The 15,238-nt window shown below is 41.7% G+C and overlaps 1 protein-coding gene across 1 annotated transcript in view; it reads right to left on the reverse strand.

Annotated features, from left to right (window-relative positions):
- Positions 1–13,655, reverse strand: part of Aldh1l2 (aldehyde dehydrogenase 1 family, member L2) — a 41,744-nt gene extending 28,089 nt beyond the window's left edge. Inside the window, exons 1-6 of the mRNA XM_013019573.1 lie at positions 13,595–13,655; positions 9,409–9,553; positions 5,607–5,841; positions 3,525–3,690; positions 751–852; positions 493–582 (exon numbers count right to left, since the gene is read on the reverse strand). Of these exons, the coding sequence (XP_012875027.1) occupies positions 493–582; positions 751–852; positions 3,525–3,690; positions 5,607–5,841; positions 9,409–9,553; positions 13,595–13,642 (786 nt within the window). The 5' untranslated portion in view covers positions 13,643–13,655. The remainder of the gene's footprint in view (positions 1–492; positions 583–750; positions 853–3,524; positions 3,691–5,606; positions 5,842–9,408; positions 9,554–13,594) is intronic.
- Positions 13,656–15,238: the final 1,583 nt, after the last annotated feature.

The raw sequence follows: 15,238 nt of genomic DNA on the forward strand, positions 1-15,238 counted from the left end.
ATTCCTCAGCACCACATAAGCAAAAAAGAAAAACGCCAGAAGTGGCGCTGTGGCTCAAGTGGTAGAGTGCTAGCCTTGAGCTGAAGAGCTAAGGGACAGCACCCAGGCCCAGAGTTCAGGCCCCACGACCGGACCCCCACCCAAAAAAAAGAAAGAAAAGAAAAAGCAAAGAAGAAGGGGGAAGATCACAAATTCTACTTACACCCAAAGATAATAATTAGGGAAAACCTAGACTTCTTTCTAATACCTCTCAGAAAGAGTATGAAGACAGTCATGATAGCACATATCTATAAGAGCCTGAGGCAGAAAGATCCTGAGTTTGAGGCCAACCTGGGCAACTCAACAAGATCCCATCTCAAATAAAAGTAAAAAGTGCTGTGGGTGTTGAACATTTGCCCATCACATGCAAGGCCCTGGGTTCCATTGATTCTTCATACTACAAAGTAAATAAGCAAATAAATAAACTGAATCAATCAATTGATCGATCAATACCTGCCCATTTATCTTTGTCCAGGCTCCAGGTACTTTATCATGACCCCGAATCCAGTTATGTAAAACTTCAGCAGACTGATCCCAAGAAATCTAGGCAAGCACAAATACAGGATATAAATCTCAAAGACACAAAGTGGTGGAAGGGGGTGGGCAGGCTGACTTGGAGGTTGATCATTTGGCTATGAAACAGTACATTAGAAATCTCTCAAAGGCAAAGGGTTGTGAACTTGAGATGTGTTATTGAGTTGATAGAAATACCTCAGCATTTTCCTTTTTCTGGATACCTTCATATGTTGCCCCCTCCTTTGGTTGGGATATCCGAGGAGCTTTTCCATCAGCTATGAGTTGGACAGCTTCTACCTAAAGCAGAAAATGTAATCTGTGTTACAGCCCAGAGACCCAGTGGCATGGTCCATTTAACTTAAGTTTGTGCCTAACAGAATTACTATGTATAATCCATTCTGAGTGTATTTCTTCAGCTCTGTCAAGATGTCAAGCACAAGGGTGGTAACCACCTTATGTAAAATATCCCTTACAAACATCACAGGAATCCTTCAAAATGGACATCTTCATTCCTGTTTTACAGATGGAGAAGCTGTAGATCAGGGACAAGCTGAACAATTAGTACCAGGTCAGAGATACCTAATGGATAGTTTGCAATCCAGGTTAATCTGCTGCCAATATCAAGCCTTCATTCAAAAAACAGACACCCTTCAGCTGGGCACTGGTGGCTCATGTCTATAATCCTAGCTACTTGAGAGGCTGAGATTGGGAGGATCTTAGTTTGAGGCCAGAAAAGCTCATGAGACCCCTTCTTAATGGGCAGCTGGATGTGGTGACAAATGCCTGTAACCCTAGCTATGACAAGAAGAGTAACATAGGTATAACATGGCCCAGCTCATGCTTAGGCAAGAGGCAAAACCCTATTTTCAAAAAGCCAGCAAAAACATAGCTGGAGGTATGATTCTACAGTAAAGCACCTGCTTAACTAGCTTGAGGCCCCAAGTTCAAACCCCAGTAACCACACATGAAAAGCTCCCTTTTGGAGCTGGGGAGTGGCAGCACAGTAGTAGAATAAGCCATTTAGCATATCTAAAGTCCTAGGTTCAATCCCTAGTAACACACACACACACACACGTGTACACATGCGTGGGCATGTGTGTACATGTGTGTGTGCTAACCTCAATTTCTCTTGAGTGATTCAAAGGAAATTTCCATAATATTATTATTTTTTAAAAGTCATCTTACTCATCCAAGCTTATACCTGTAATTTTAGCTACTTAGGAAGCTGAGATCTGAGAATCAAGGTTTGAAACCAACCTGGTTAGGGAAATCTGTGAGACTCTTAACTCCAATTGATCACCAAAAATGTGGAATCAGAGGCATGGTTCAAGTGGTAGAGTGCTAGCCTTGAGCAAAAAAGCTAAGGAACAGCTTAGCTTTGAGGAACAGTACTCAGGCCCTGTATTCAAGCCTCAGTACTGACACACATATACAATAAAATCATTGAACTCATAATGGTGCTTGTAGAAAATGATAAATTGTTGTATTTATTTCAACTTGCTTTACAGCTTAGGACCCCTGGAATACTAATTAAAGAAGTTACAATCCATCCACAGCTGTGATTCCCTTTGGGAGGGAATTCTCTTCTCTTCTCTACCATGTTTGATTGCCTTGAGATGCATTCTGGGAGGCCTAGGAAAGAACACACTTGCAGATCTCTCTCTAAGGACTCGCAGCTTCTCAATAGTGTTCCCAAGAAGAAAGACAAGCATACAGCTCATTCCACGAAGATCTATCATAAAGCCATTAGATATAGTATGTAGGCTTGAGAAAATGCCACTTGAACACACGTAAGGTATTTTGACCGTAATTGTCATTTTCAAGCATCTGCTGTGTGCTAGATACTTTACTCAAATAATATTACTTTTCATTACAGGCCTACAGATCAACACCATACTGTCTATATTTTATAAATGAGGGAACCAGGGCTAAAGAAACTGAGTGACTTGCCTATTGTCATATAACAACAAAGTGTCTTTGTACTAGTAGAAGAATGTGAACTCAAAGATAGATCTTTTTGACACCAAAGCCCTCTCTGAATCCTTCCATAAAGCTTTGCTCTCCTCCCTCCCACATCAATGGCAACTATGTTGTATAATTTTGCTACTTCTACTACCTAACCCTGGGGAAAAATTAAATGACATGTGAGTTATTGCTGAACCTTTCAATAGGCTTAATATTTCTACTTCACTGCATACATGCTTTGGGATTTTTTTTGGGGGGGGTCTGGTCATGGGGCCTGAACTCTGGGCCTGGGCGCTGTCCCTCAGCTCTTCAGCTCAAGGCTGGCGCTCTACCACTTGAGCCACAGCGCCACTTCCGGTTTTCTTTTTTCTTATGTGGTGCTGAGGAATCGAACCCAGGGCCTCAGGCATGCAAGGCAAGTGCTCTACCACTGAGCCACCTTCCCAGCCCAATGCTTTGGGATATTTTTTTTTTTTTGCTCAGGGCACATCTGAATTAATAAAACAACAACACAATTTCACCTTGCCACAAATTCAAATTATCTTTAAAGGAAGTCAAAATTATGTAGAAAAATATCCTAAGGTTCTGTATACTTAACAGTCATCATAAACAGGGATAGAAATTTGATGAAGAGTAACAGAGCAGTCTAATTTCTTTCTTAATTACTGCCCTAAGGGGAATGAATCAGTGTCACAGACTAAGAAATATTCAAATTCAGATTTCTACCCTAAGTATACTAATTGTGTTTTTAAGCTTTATAATTTTAGTGACCATTCACATGGCAAATACCACTTTTGTTTTGTTTTGTTTTAACCATACATAGCTTGGGCTATGTAGCTGAAGTTGACCTCAAACTCTCAGTCCTCCTGCTGCAGCCTCCTGAGGGCTGGGAATATAGGTCTGCATCACTGTGGGACTGGCTTGGTATGTTTTGAATGAAAGGTAAGTATTTCCCAAATTTTAAGTATTTACTAACTTTTTCTTGATGGCATTAACATACTGACCATGGCCTTGATTCCTTCAGGAAAGAGGAATCGATTATAAAGTGTATCCACTGTATCATTGGGTTCGACGTCACATGATCTCTGAAGAAGGATGGGTCCTGTATCTAAACCATCATCAGCCCAGAAAACCGAAAATCCAGCTTTCTTATCTCCCATAACCAGAGTCCTGTGAAAAGAATATTATCAATTTTAAATGTTGGTTATATAATCAAGGGAAGAGTTAGTGGTATTAAGGAAGTTTTAAAAAGTTAAAATGGAAGAGCAGATAGTGAATGAAATGACCTTAAGAAATTATAATAGAAGCCGGGTGCTGGTGGCTCACGCCTGTAATCCTAGCTACTCAGGAGGCTGAGATCTGAGGATCGCGGTTCAAAGCCAGCCTGGGCAGGAGAGACTGTGAGACTCCTATCTCCAATAAACCACCAGAAAACCGGAAGTGGCGCTGTAGCTCAAGTGGTAGAGCCCTCGCCTTGAGCTGAAGAGCTGAGGGACAGCGCCCAGGCCCAGAGTTCAAGCCCCACGACCGACAAAAAAAAAAAAAAAAAGAAATTATAATAGAGCTCGGAGGTACCTAATGGAACCACTACTTAATGTATCCTGTCTTTAATCTTTCATAGTAACATATATAAAATGACTTAAAAAGGCATTAGAGCCCATCATTATTACCACTTTGACTCACAGGAGTCAGTTTCTCCTTCACCATCAATCTTACTATTCAAGTCCAGTTCCTAAATTCTACTGTGTCTTGTATTATGTGGAATAAGAATGGGAGTAAAGTACAGGATACTCAGTGCAATATTGAGAATATTGTTAATTTAGGTTGCATAATTAAAGTATAAACTTCACTTAGGATTAGAATCTAAATCAGCTAATTAATTTACCTATTTATATTTTGTGTTCTATATAGCTTACCTAAGAGAAAGCTCCCACAGGAGCTAATTATCCAACAAGAAGTTGAATATTCTGACCATATACCTATAAACATAGATTAGACTAATATAGAGAGTTTGAAGTGGTAAATCAGTAATGTCCATGATCTAAGTCACTAATACTTTTCTGAACTAATGACCAAGCAAGACCTAAATCAATCACTCAATAAATTACTCCATTCAGAAATACTGAGGAATTAGCCAGGCACTGATGGCTGACAGCTACTCAGGAGGCTAAGAGCTAGCAATTTCAGTTTGCAGCCAACCTGGGCAAGAGAGTCTTTGAGACTCTTATCCCCACTTGACCATAAAAAAGGTGAATGTAGAGCTATAGCTAAAGTGGTAGTATGAGATCCTTGAGTGAAAAACCTAAGGGACAGTGCCTAAGCCCTAAATTTAACCCCAGGACTGATGTACCCAAAAAAATCCATTAAAATGTTAGAAAAAATCTTGCTAAAGAAGCTTAAAGTCCAATAAAAGAAGATGGGCAATGGAAGCAATTCAGTATTTTCTAATGTACTTGAGATATTCTGGGCAAAAAAAAATTCTGTGGTCAAATATGTTAGGGAATGTGGTGTACTCAGATTCCTTCTTGGAAGTCAGGATGCTCAGATGAAGGCATATATCAAAAGCTCAGGGAAGTCCTACAATAAAGAAACCTAGCCGGGTGCCAGTGGCTCATGCCTGTAATCCTAGCTACTCAGGAGGCTGAGCTCTGAGGATCATGGTTCAAAGCCAGCCCAGGCAGGAAACTCCGTGAGACCCTTATCTCCAATAAACCACTAGAAAACCAGAAGTGGTGCTGTGCCTCAAGCGGTAGAGCACTCGCCTTGAGCTGAAGAGTGCAAGGACAGCACCCAAGCCCAGAGTTCAAGCCCCAAGACCAAAAAAAAAAAAAAAAAAAGAAACCTAGCACAAACCAAACTTATGTGACCACAGGACCCTTCTTTGAGGAATACCTGGTTTCGTCACTGCAACTAGAGTATTGGGAAAGGCTGTCCTGGTTCATGAGTATCTCTAGGTCTGGGGGGAGTTCATGCAATAGAAGCAATCAGTCAGGACCTTGATCACTTTGGTAAAAAACAAACAAACAGATAAGACTATATGTGCAGTAGAAATGGGCCCATAGTGTCTGTTACTAAAGCAATCTCACCAGTTGATGGCAGAAGCCCCTCTATGCCTAGGCAAGATGGAGGGGTGATAAATGATGGAGCCATGTCTTGGGCTGTCAATAACATCCATGGGGATGAACTGCGTACAGAAGGGAAGTACATTTAGCTCGGCACCTACAGATCTGTAGGCTTCCACCACCTCCTTGATAGTCTTGCCCTTGACTCTCCATCTAGGGAACTTGAACACAGGGGTTCCATCTTTCTCTGCAGCCAAAGCTAAACAGGAAAAAGAAGATGATTTTCAGATTTTAGAAGTTGGTCTTTGCCTGTTGCAACAATGAGAAGTACAAGGTGTCATGTCCAAAACGAGCTTTACAACATCGGTGCGGGGGAGGGGGTGAAGGGGGGGAAGGAGAAGGTTGGGGATGGGGGGGGGAGGGGGGAGGCTGGGAAGGGATGTGAAGGGTAAACAAAGGAGGAGGCTGCAATGCTCGGTAAGAAATGTACGCATTATCCTGCCCATGCAATTGTAACCCCTCTGTACAGTATGTTCACAAATAAAATAAAATTAAATTAAAAAAAAAAGAAGTTGGTCTTGTCAAGAACGAATGGCTCACACCTGTAATCCTAGATACTCAGGAGACTGTGAGGACAAATCTTTTATCTCTGAGTAACCAACAAAAAACTGAAAATGGAGCTGTGGCTCAAGTGGTAGAATACATACGGATCTTCAAGCCCTAGTACCAGCATATACACAGAGGAAAAGTTAGCCTTCATTTAATATTGTTGTTGACTCAGGAATTTTAATTGTATAGCTTCATAAAACATTCACAAATAAAATATGGTGAGCAATTTAGATTGTGACTAGAATTTGATATAACTATTATACAAGATCCATTTTTCTAATGTGACACATATGTATTGGAGGCATAATGAATTTAAACTCAAAAGCTTGTGGCTAGGCAATGATTTGAAATGTTAATGGAAGTTTGAAATTTTGTTTGTGATTTTAGTTTTTAGACAGATGGTGTTACTTTCATTACTTTTAAAGAATGTAGCTTTAGATCTGAAGTCAAGTATAATACCTCAACCTCAAAGTAAATATACTCTGTTGGAAAACCTTGAGTCTTTCCCTTCCTCATCCAGAGCAAACTATAGGATACAACATATTCTCCCTACTAAGCAGGCGGGTCTTAGAGATGAAGGGAGGCTGAGCTCAGCTTTGTGCTCATAGAGTTTCTTCTGCCACCCTCACCAAACAGAAGTTAGACTAGAGCGCCGAAATGTGGAATATGCACGAGGCTAAAGTATGGAGATATGAAGAACACCAAGTTTTCCATCCTGAAGAAAGCATTATCCCTTCTAGTTAAAGGACCTGATTCTAAACCCAGGTGACAATGGAATGGCCCTTCAAAGTACATAGCACACGACCAACCAATTTTTTCCCCACAATTCAATGCCACTTTCACTATGAATCATACATTGTAAGTTTATGTATTTACTTCAGTATATTTGTATGAACATTATACATGAATGCTATGATTTATTAACATGAACAATTACATATTTTAAGTAGTATACTTATTATATTCAAAAATTTTTGTCAGTCATAAAGCTAAAACTCAGGGCTTGGGCTCTTCCCCTGAGCCCTTCCACTAAAGGCTAGTGCTCTACCACTTTGAGCCACAGCACCACTGCTACTTTTTGAGTGGTTAATTGGTGATAAGTGTCTCATGGGGGCTGGGATGGTGGCTCAGTGGTAGAGTGCTTGCCTTGCATGCATGAGGCCCTGGGTTCAATTCCTCAGCATTACATAAGCAGAAAAATGCTGGAAGTGGTGCTGTGGCTGTAGTAGTAGAATGCTCGCCTTGAGCTGAAGAGCTGAGGGACAGTGCCTAGACCCAGAGTTTAGGCCCCAGAACTGAAAAAAATAAAAAGAGTCTCATGGGGACTTTTCTACCTGGACTGGCTTTGAAGTGGGATCCTCAGATCTCAGCCTCCTGAGTAGCTAGGATTGCAGATGTGAGCCACCAATGCCTTGCATATTCAATTTTTTGTTTGTATTTTGAGAGAGGATTTTGCTATACAGTTCAGGCTGCCTTTGAACTTGCAATCCTCCTGCTTCATCCTTCTGAGTAGAAGTGGGATTACAGGCATTATTATAAATTATGCTATAGTAATACTTAGTAGTATACACATTTTACAGTAGATAAACAGTGGATAAACTCTGCTTTACATATAGTCTCATATGGGTTATAGTATAGAATATATAATATTAATGCTAAGCCATTTCCAAAAACCCTAACCCAAACTTTTTACCTGAAGTTTGGGCTGGAGTTCCTTTTCTTTTCTCTTCTGTCAAATCACCAAAATTCAGTGACTCAGGATGAGATAATGCCATTATCACAAAACCTCAATTCTGAAGTCTCAGTAAGCCCTGAAGCCCTGACAAGTCAATTTGTACAAATTTGAGAGACCAGTACAAAAAATGTTCACGCAACATATGAATGCTTATAAAATGTCCAAGAAGCATAATGCATGCTTTAGATAAAAGTGAGTAAACAGTGGTTTAACAATGTGATAATGGGAGACAATTGTGAGAAGGTACTTGGAAAAGAACACTGGGGTCAAAGACAGAAATGTGTTTGTTTTAGAGTTTTCTTGTGAGAGGCTTGAGGTGGGTAGATGTTGATCTTCTATTTTGGTTTTAGGCTGCCTGGAGCTATTTTTGCCTCCCTAGTCCACTATCATGATAGTAGTTAGCTACTGTCAATGTTGACTGGTAATTGTAAGTCTGGTGGAGGACTGAGCACTTCACGTCCATTACCACAGTGGATTTCATCGCAATACATGAATCTGGTTGCACTAAGTTGAAGGTTGATGAGACTAAGCAACATGATGAAGGTTGCCCAGCTAGTGAGTGGCAGAGCCCAAAGTGGTCCCCAACTTCAGAACACATGCTGCCAGCTACATGTGGTACCATCTCCAAGGCTACTCAATAATTTGGGTTTGTGGTTTTTTCTTTTCTGAGTCACATTCTAAGTCCAAATTGCCATGATCAATGAGAAGGGGGATCCTGAACTGGGTCCAGGCACCAAGGAAGACCTCATTTCCCAGGATTCATTCTGAAATGAGGTCTAAAAGTGTCATGCTTTGTGGAACATCACTGGCTCATGCCTGTATTCCTAGCTACTCAGAAGGCTGAGATCCAGAGGATCAAAGCTTGAAGTCATCCAGGGCTGTAAAGTCCTTGGGATTTCATTTCCAAACAACTAGCAAAAATGCAAAGCTAGTGAGTAGTAGAGGGTAGAGTACCAGCAAGACAAGCAAGCTGAAAAAGTATGAAACCCTAGGTTCACACCTCAGTCAGTGTCACCAAAAGGAAAAAAAAAGTCAAATGCCTGCAATTCCAAAATCAATATCCACAGCATAAAATGCTAGTTGTCTCTTTCATTTTTGAGAATGGCTTTCCTTGGTTTAGCCCAACATATAGCCAAGCCAAATAAAATCTGTATTTCTCAGCCTCTCTTGCAAATAGATTTAGTCTTTGTTACATTCTGTCTAATAGGATATCAATGGAAACAATATGGGCAACTTCTAGAATATTGTCTTTATGAAGGACTCATTCTCTACTTTTCTGCTTTCCCTTCTTGCTTGTTGGCTTGAAGACCTCGTTGGGGCTAGGACAGATACCTTGGTCCATGAGATGGAATCCCCATCTTGATCATAGTATAATAACAAATAGGGGGCACGTGTGTTGTGAAATGTAGAGCTGCTACCTCAGTTCTGACCACCAACATAGACCTGAATACTCTTGATTTAGTCATCCCCAGATGCACTCACCCAGTGGATCAGCTTTTCCATCCTTGTCTGGAACTGTGAATACTCCAACTACTCGGTGGCCCTCCTTTCGGAGGTGACTATAGACTTCCTGTCCAAAGAGGCTCTGGCCAATAAGTGCCAATTTCAGCTTGTTTTTGAAACAAACCTGTAAAACAATTCAGTGATCACAGATAGACACATGGATAGATGCAATCGATAGTAAGTCATACAAGATGACTTAAAGACTATGGAAAGGCAAAGATCTACAAAATCATTATAATTATTAGGCTGATGTGGTGGCACACACACATAGGCAAGAGGATTGTGGGTTTGAGGCTAGCCTGGGATATATGGTGAGACAGGATCTCAAAGAAATTCCCTTAAGTCCAAATGTTCTGTTTCCAGGCTATCCACTTGGACTGGGTTCCAAAGATTATAAAACAACAACACCTAGTCCTCCATAGAAAAATGTAAAAATGGTGTTTAACAGTCTGCCTTGAACTGAAGTCCTTTTGTAAAGCACCTGTTAACTTTAAGTGGACCATTTGAGCAGGGTATAAAATAAAGCCAAAGTTATCCCCATTAGGAATAGTGAGAATTGGCAGGTTTACACAAAGGATCTTTACACACAAAAGAACAAATCAATCCATTTTGCTGAGCCAGTGAGATGGAGCATTTTTTTTGTTTTTTGTTTTCCCCTTCCCATCCCTTCATATCCTCCCCCTGTCTCCCCACCAAAGTTGTAAACTTTGTTTTTTGACATAATGACTTGTACATCTCATTGTTGCAATGGGTCCTCTGAGATGGAGCATTTTATACACATTGACCTAAGGTGAGCCTGAGTTTGATCAAGATAGACCTTTAGGCATGTTTTGAACAGTTGTAATGTTCCAAGTTATGGCAGTGGAAGGAAATGAACATGAGGGGGTGGGAAGTAGCACTCATTTCTTCCACTAGGCATTTTTAATTTAATTTAAAAATTTTAAATTTATTTTTTTAAAGCCTCTGCAAAGATTTCAGGAGGTTTCATGTCCTTCTGAAAAATCAGGGGGTTCATCAGCCTTGGTCTGACATTCCCATAGGAGCTGCAGGGGATGGAGCTGAGCAGGAGGACTTCCTGACTTTGAACCTACTTTCCACTACATCCAGCCTCCTTGTATTTGTCTTACCTGTTGGGCCTCTGTGGACATTTCTTTTTTAGGATGCCTATACTGCAGGTACAAATCAAAAGTGGTCCTCATCTTCAGGAATTCACCAGTTAGTAAGGGGGATACCCAAGTAAATATATTTTAGTAACTCAGTATTAGGGCAGGTAAGCAGAGTAGTTCAGAAAGGGGACAGTGTCCCCTGAACAGAATTCCTTGGTTGAATCTCTTGGGAGTTGTCCAAGAAAAGGAAGAGGATTATGGGGAAACCCTTGGGAAGTGCTAGGCAAAAGAAGCTGCCAATACAAGGAAATGAATGAGTAGTTATCATGTATCCAGCACTTAGAGTTATGGAGTAATGACAAATGACACTCTGGAAAGGAGCATTTCAGAGGGCCTGTCTATGCAAATAATTTGGATCTTACACAAAAGCAGTGGGAGTTGCTGAAGGACTTTAAGTGGGAGAGTGACATGCTCTCCTTTCTGTACTCTCAGACCTCCTCAGTAAGTATTAAAACCTGAGCCAGCTTGAACAGGCATGCCTCTTGCATTGGAGAATTGAGTAGATAGAGCAAAAATCAAAAGTGACTTAATAACTGACCTTGAGTAAGCTCAGTACTTGGAGTAGTAGACAATGCTAGCTTGGATAATAAGTTCTCTTAGTAGCAGGAGCAGCACATAACAGCTTACATAAATATGTGTCAGATCCAACTAAGGTTCAGGATGTTACCACAAATGACAACCTTGCTCAACTTGATTCTCTTATTGCATCATTATTTCAAGGTATCAATGATGGCTTTGTGGGATACCTGAATAACTCTTTTCTTCCTGTGCTGGGGATCAGACTCAGAGACTTATAGTTGCTAGGCAAGCACTCTATGCTAGCTAAATCCCCAAACCCAAACTTTTTTTTTATGATAAAAAGAATAAAGGATTTAGCTGGGCTCCAGTGGCTCACACCTATAATCCTAGCTACTCAGGAGGCTGAGATCTGAGGTTCACAGTTCAAAGCCAGCTGGGGGAGCAAAGTCCATGAGACTCTTATCTCCAGTTAACTACCTAAAAACCAGAAGTGGCACTGTGACTCAAGTGGTAGAGCATTGGCCTTAAGCTGAAGAGCTCAAGGACAGAACCCAGGCCCCACGACCAAAAAAAAAAAAAAAAAAGAATAAAGGATTTTGAAAAGAGGGATGTCAACATTGGAGTCAATTAGCAGATGAGGCCAGAAAGAGGATGCCTAGCACAAGCAACTAGTGAGAACTCCTGGGGATAAAGCTGGTAACCAGGGAACATTTTAAAGGATTTGAGGAAAGTGAAAAACATAGTCATAATTTTTAAATGTGCTCCACTGTGTGATTCCATCCATCTCTATGAGGCTCTGTATGGGTCCCTCACTGGACTGAGCATGTGCTGACATCATGCTCTTAAACCTCCAGAAGTATGAACTAAATAAACCTCTTTCTTTATAATGTACCTAGTCTCAGGCATTTTATTATAACAGTAACAAAGACAAAGGCAATTTAGCCAAGTATTCTACTACTGAGCCACATCACTAGCTTTTAAAAGTACAATTTTGATATAGTAACTTTTCTAGAGTGCAGTTCTGTGCACTTTGCAAAACTATAATTGAACAATTATTACCATAGTAGGTAGATTGTTTTCAGTACAGAAGATACTGCTAACCAGTTTTCCAAAGTAGGTGTACCTTTTTATATTCTCACCAGCACTGCATGTGTTCTATTCAGTCCTTATAGGACACAGACTAAACAGTAGAATGTCCTTTATTTCTTATTCCTTTATCATTCAATGTTTTCCTCTGAGTAGTGTCTTGCCTTTGAGAAACTTGCCTTCTTCCTAGCCATGTGTGCCCTTACTTTTCTACATGTCAGGACAGTGGTGGGGACAGTCAGACCTAGAGAAGCCAGATGTTTCCTCACAATGTCATTTGTCTCTTGGTTCACCTTTTACCACTGTGAAAAATGCATTCTTCAAGTCTCCCTTCTGCTCTCCAAATCAGGAGATTTGGCAACACATATGGTGGGAGAAGGTAAGGAAAGCTCCCGAAGTGCTGTTTAGAACAGGCTGAAGATCTAATAGAAAGGTCTCTCCTTTCTTACTTTATAAAATGTGAATATTTCTCCAAGTAAGGAGTAAACTGAATCCCAATTAATTAGGGTATCAGGGGGAAACAAAGTTTTACCATGCATGCAAGTTTGGGACACTCTGGTGCTACTCAACATTCTGTCTCTGACTATTTTACATGTGTTTGTATACATATACACACATGGCTTTCCCAGAGAAATCAAGGAAAAGGCAAAGTCTTTTATAACATAGCAAACATGTACTTCTTTAAAAAAAAAAAAGATTGTGCAAGTGATATATTTTTTTCTTCCCTCTAGAGCTCAAAGCAGACCCAGAAAGGCATCACTTTGAGGCATCTCTTTGAGGCCCCCAGAAGGGCTGAAGGCAGGGCTGCAAGCAACGTGTCGGCTCCTATTCCATTTCTGGAGGAGCTGATGCAATTGCCAGCTGCGGGGCTGAGCCAGGGCCCCATTCTTACTGTACAGCGTGGCTGCTTGCAGTGCTTGGCAATCACTGCAATCTTGCGAGGCGCTACAGCTCAGTTCCTAGGGCTCAGCTTGCAAACACCAAGAGTTAAATACCCTGTTTTGCAAGGGCTCTGGGATGCCAGTGCAGAGCGCTTACACCTCTCAGGCCAGCCAGGCTGACTTGATTCTACAGTCTTGTTCCTACAGGACTCCATCTCTAGACTAGGGAATTTCACTATTGAAATGACAAAGGAAAAGACAGGGAGACAGGCTCTGTCTCCCAGATTTGGGACGGTTTCCACCTTATCATCCCAGCCAGACATACCCTCTGGCAGTCCCTTCCCCGTAGAAGACAAAGGCTTGACAGCTCCTATACAGGACTCTTTTCTGGACATTTCTCTCGAAAATTGCTGTCCTCCCTTTTTAGCAAGATCTAAGCCTCGTTGATCGCCCTCAGCCCTGCTGCTCCAAGGTCTGGGGGTGAGCCAGAAGGCTCTCCAGAGCTGGACTCACCCGGCCAGTGGAGAAGCGTCGGAGCGCCTGGCTTCCCCGCAGCAGCATGCTGGAAACAATCTCTCCGTTCCACCCTGCGGGAGACAAGAGATACGAGACAAGAGACAGGCTCAGGTGCGGGATGCAAGGGACCGGTTCAGCTTGGCTTCGGCCTGCGGTCTGCAGCCTCTGTGTGGTGACCAAGCACTGGGCGCCCCCACCCCACCCCACCCCACAGTCCAACTCGGCGTCCCGCTCAGGCCCCGCCCCTCGTGCAAAAGGCCACGCCCCCTAGGCTGGCCTGGCTCCCTCCTCCAATCCTGTGCCTCCTGGCCCCAGGCTAGCCTTGGCACTGAGCTGGTGCCAGCCCCAAAGGCCCTGCCAGGCAGTTGCCAGGACCCTCTCTGGATTCCGGCCCTGGCCCAAGCACTTAGTGGGACTTCAAAAAAAAAATCTGTTTTTCACACATTCTTAAGGTACACGGAAATCTTGTCTTATTCATGGGCCACATCTAAAACACAATCCTGACAAGGCACCAGGCCCGCATGTGGATGGAGCTAAAAGTTCCATATAGATCCTGATGTCTATCTCCTAAAACAAGGATAGGATGAGTGAGGTAATGTCCACTGGGCCTGGCACGGAGCCCTTTTCACCTCCCTGAAAGAAACCTCAAATATGATTTAAGCTGAGCTCTCATTTCAGAAAGAACTTTTTTTTTTTTTTTTGTTTGTGAGTCATGGGGCTTGAACTCTGGGCCTGGGTGCTGTCCCTCAGCTCTTCAGCTCAAGGCTAGTGCTCTACCACTTGAGCACAGCACCACTTCCAGTTTCCTGAGTTTTATTGGAGGTAAGAGTCTCACAGAATTTCCTGCCCTGGCTAGCTTTGAACCGTGATCCTCAGATCTCAGCCACTTGAGTAGCTAGGATTATAGATATGAGCCACCAACTCTGGCTACAGAAAGAACTTCTTAGCTTGGAATTCTTGGTCATCTGCAGCTTGGCATTTACTCAGTATTTCTTGCTGTGCTTTTCCACATGTAATTCTTTTTAAAAAGTTATTATTAGCTCACATTAATTGTACAGGTTAATGAGTTTCATGTCATTTCCACACATACATATAAGATCATGCTTTGCTCAAACCCACTTTCCTTCCCTAATACTTTCTTGCCCTTTCTTTCCTCCATCCATTTTCTGTATTAGTCCCTCTTTTACTTTCAGAATCCTTTTGTTGTTGTTGTTTAGATTTCACATATGAGAGGAAATATTTAATACTTATCTGGCTTATTTTGGTCAACATGATGATCTCCAGTTCAATTCCTTTTCCAGCAAATGACATGATTTTATTCTCGTTGATGGCTGAACAATGCTCCATTGTGCATTATTCATCTTTATCATTCATCTCACAATGGGCATTGAGTAGTAGTATACTTGCCAGCATTCAAAAGACCTTATGCTTGATCCCCAGCACCACAAAGAAAATAAATATATTAATAATAATACAGTCTTCAAAATAAGCTGATTTAATAACTTAAGAGACCCAGATTTTGTTTTGGTTTTTCGGTACTACTGGGATTTGAACTCATGCTTGCTACGCAGTTGTTCTACCATTTGAGTAATCTTTTTTTTTTATTTTTTATCGGCTGTGGGGCTTGAACTCTGGGCCTGG

The sequence above is a fragment of the Dipodomys ordii genome, unplaced genomic scaffold, assembly GCF_000151885.1.
Source record: "Dipodomys ordii isolate 6190 unplaced genomic scaffold, Dord_2.0 Scaffold3, whole genome shotgun sequence".
Lineage (NCBI taxonomy): Eukaryota > Metazoa > Chordata > Mammalia > Rodentia > Heteromyidae > Dipodomys > Dipodomys ordii.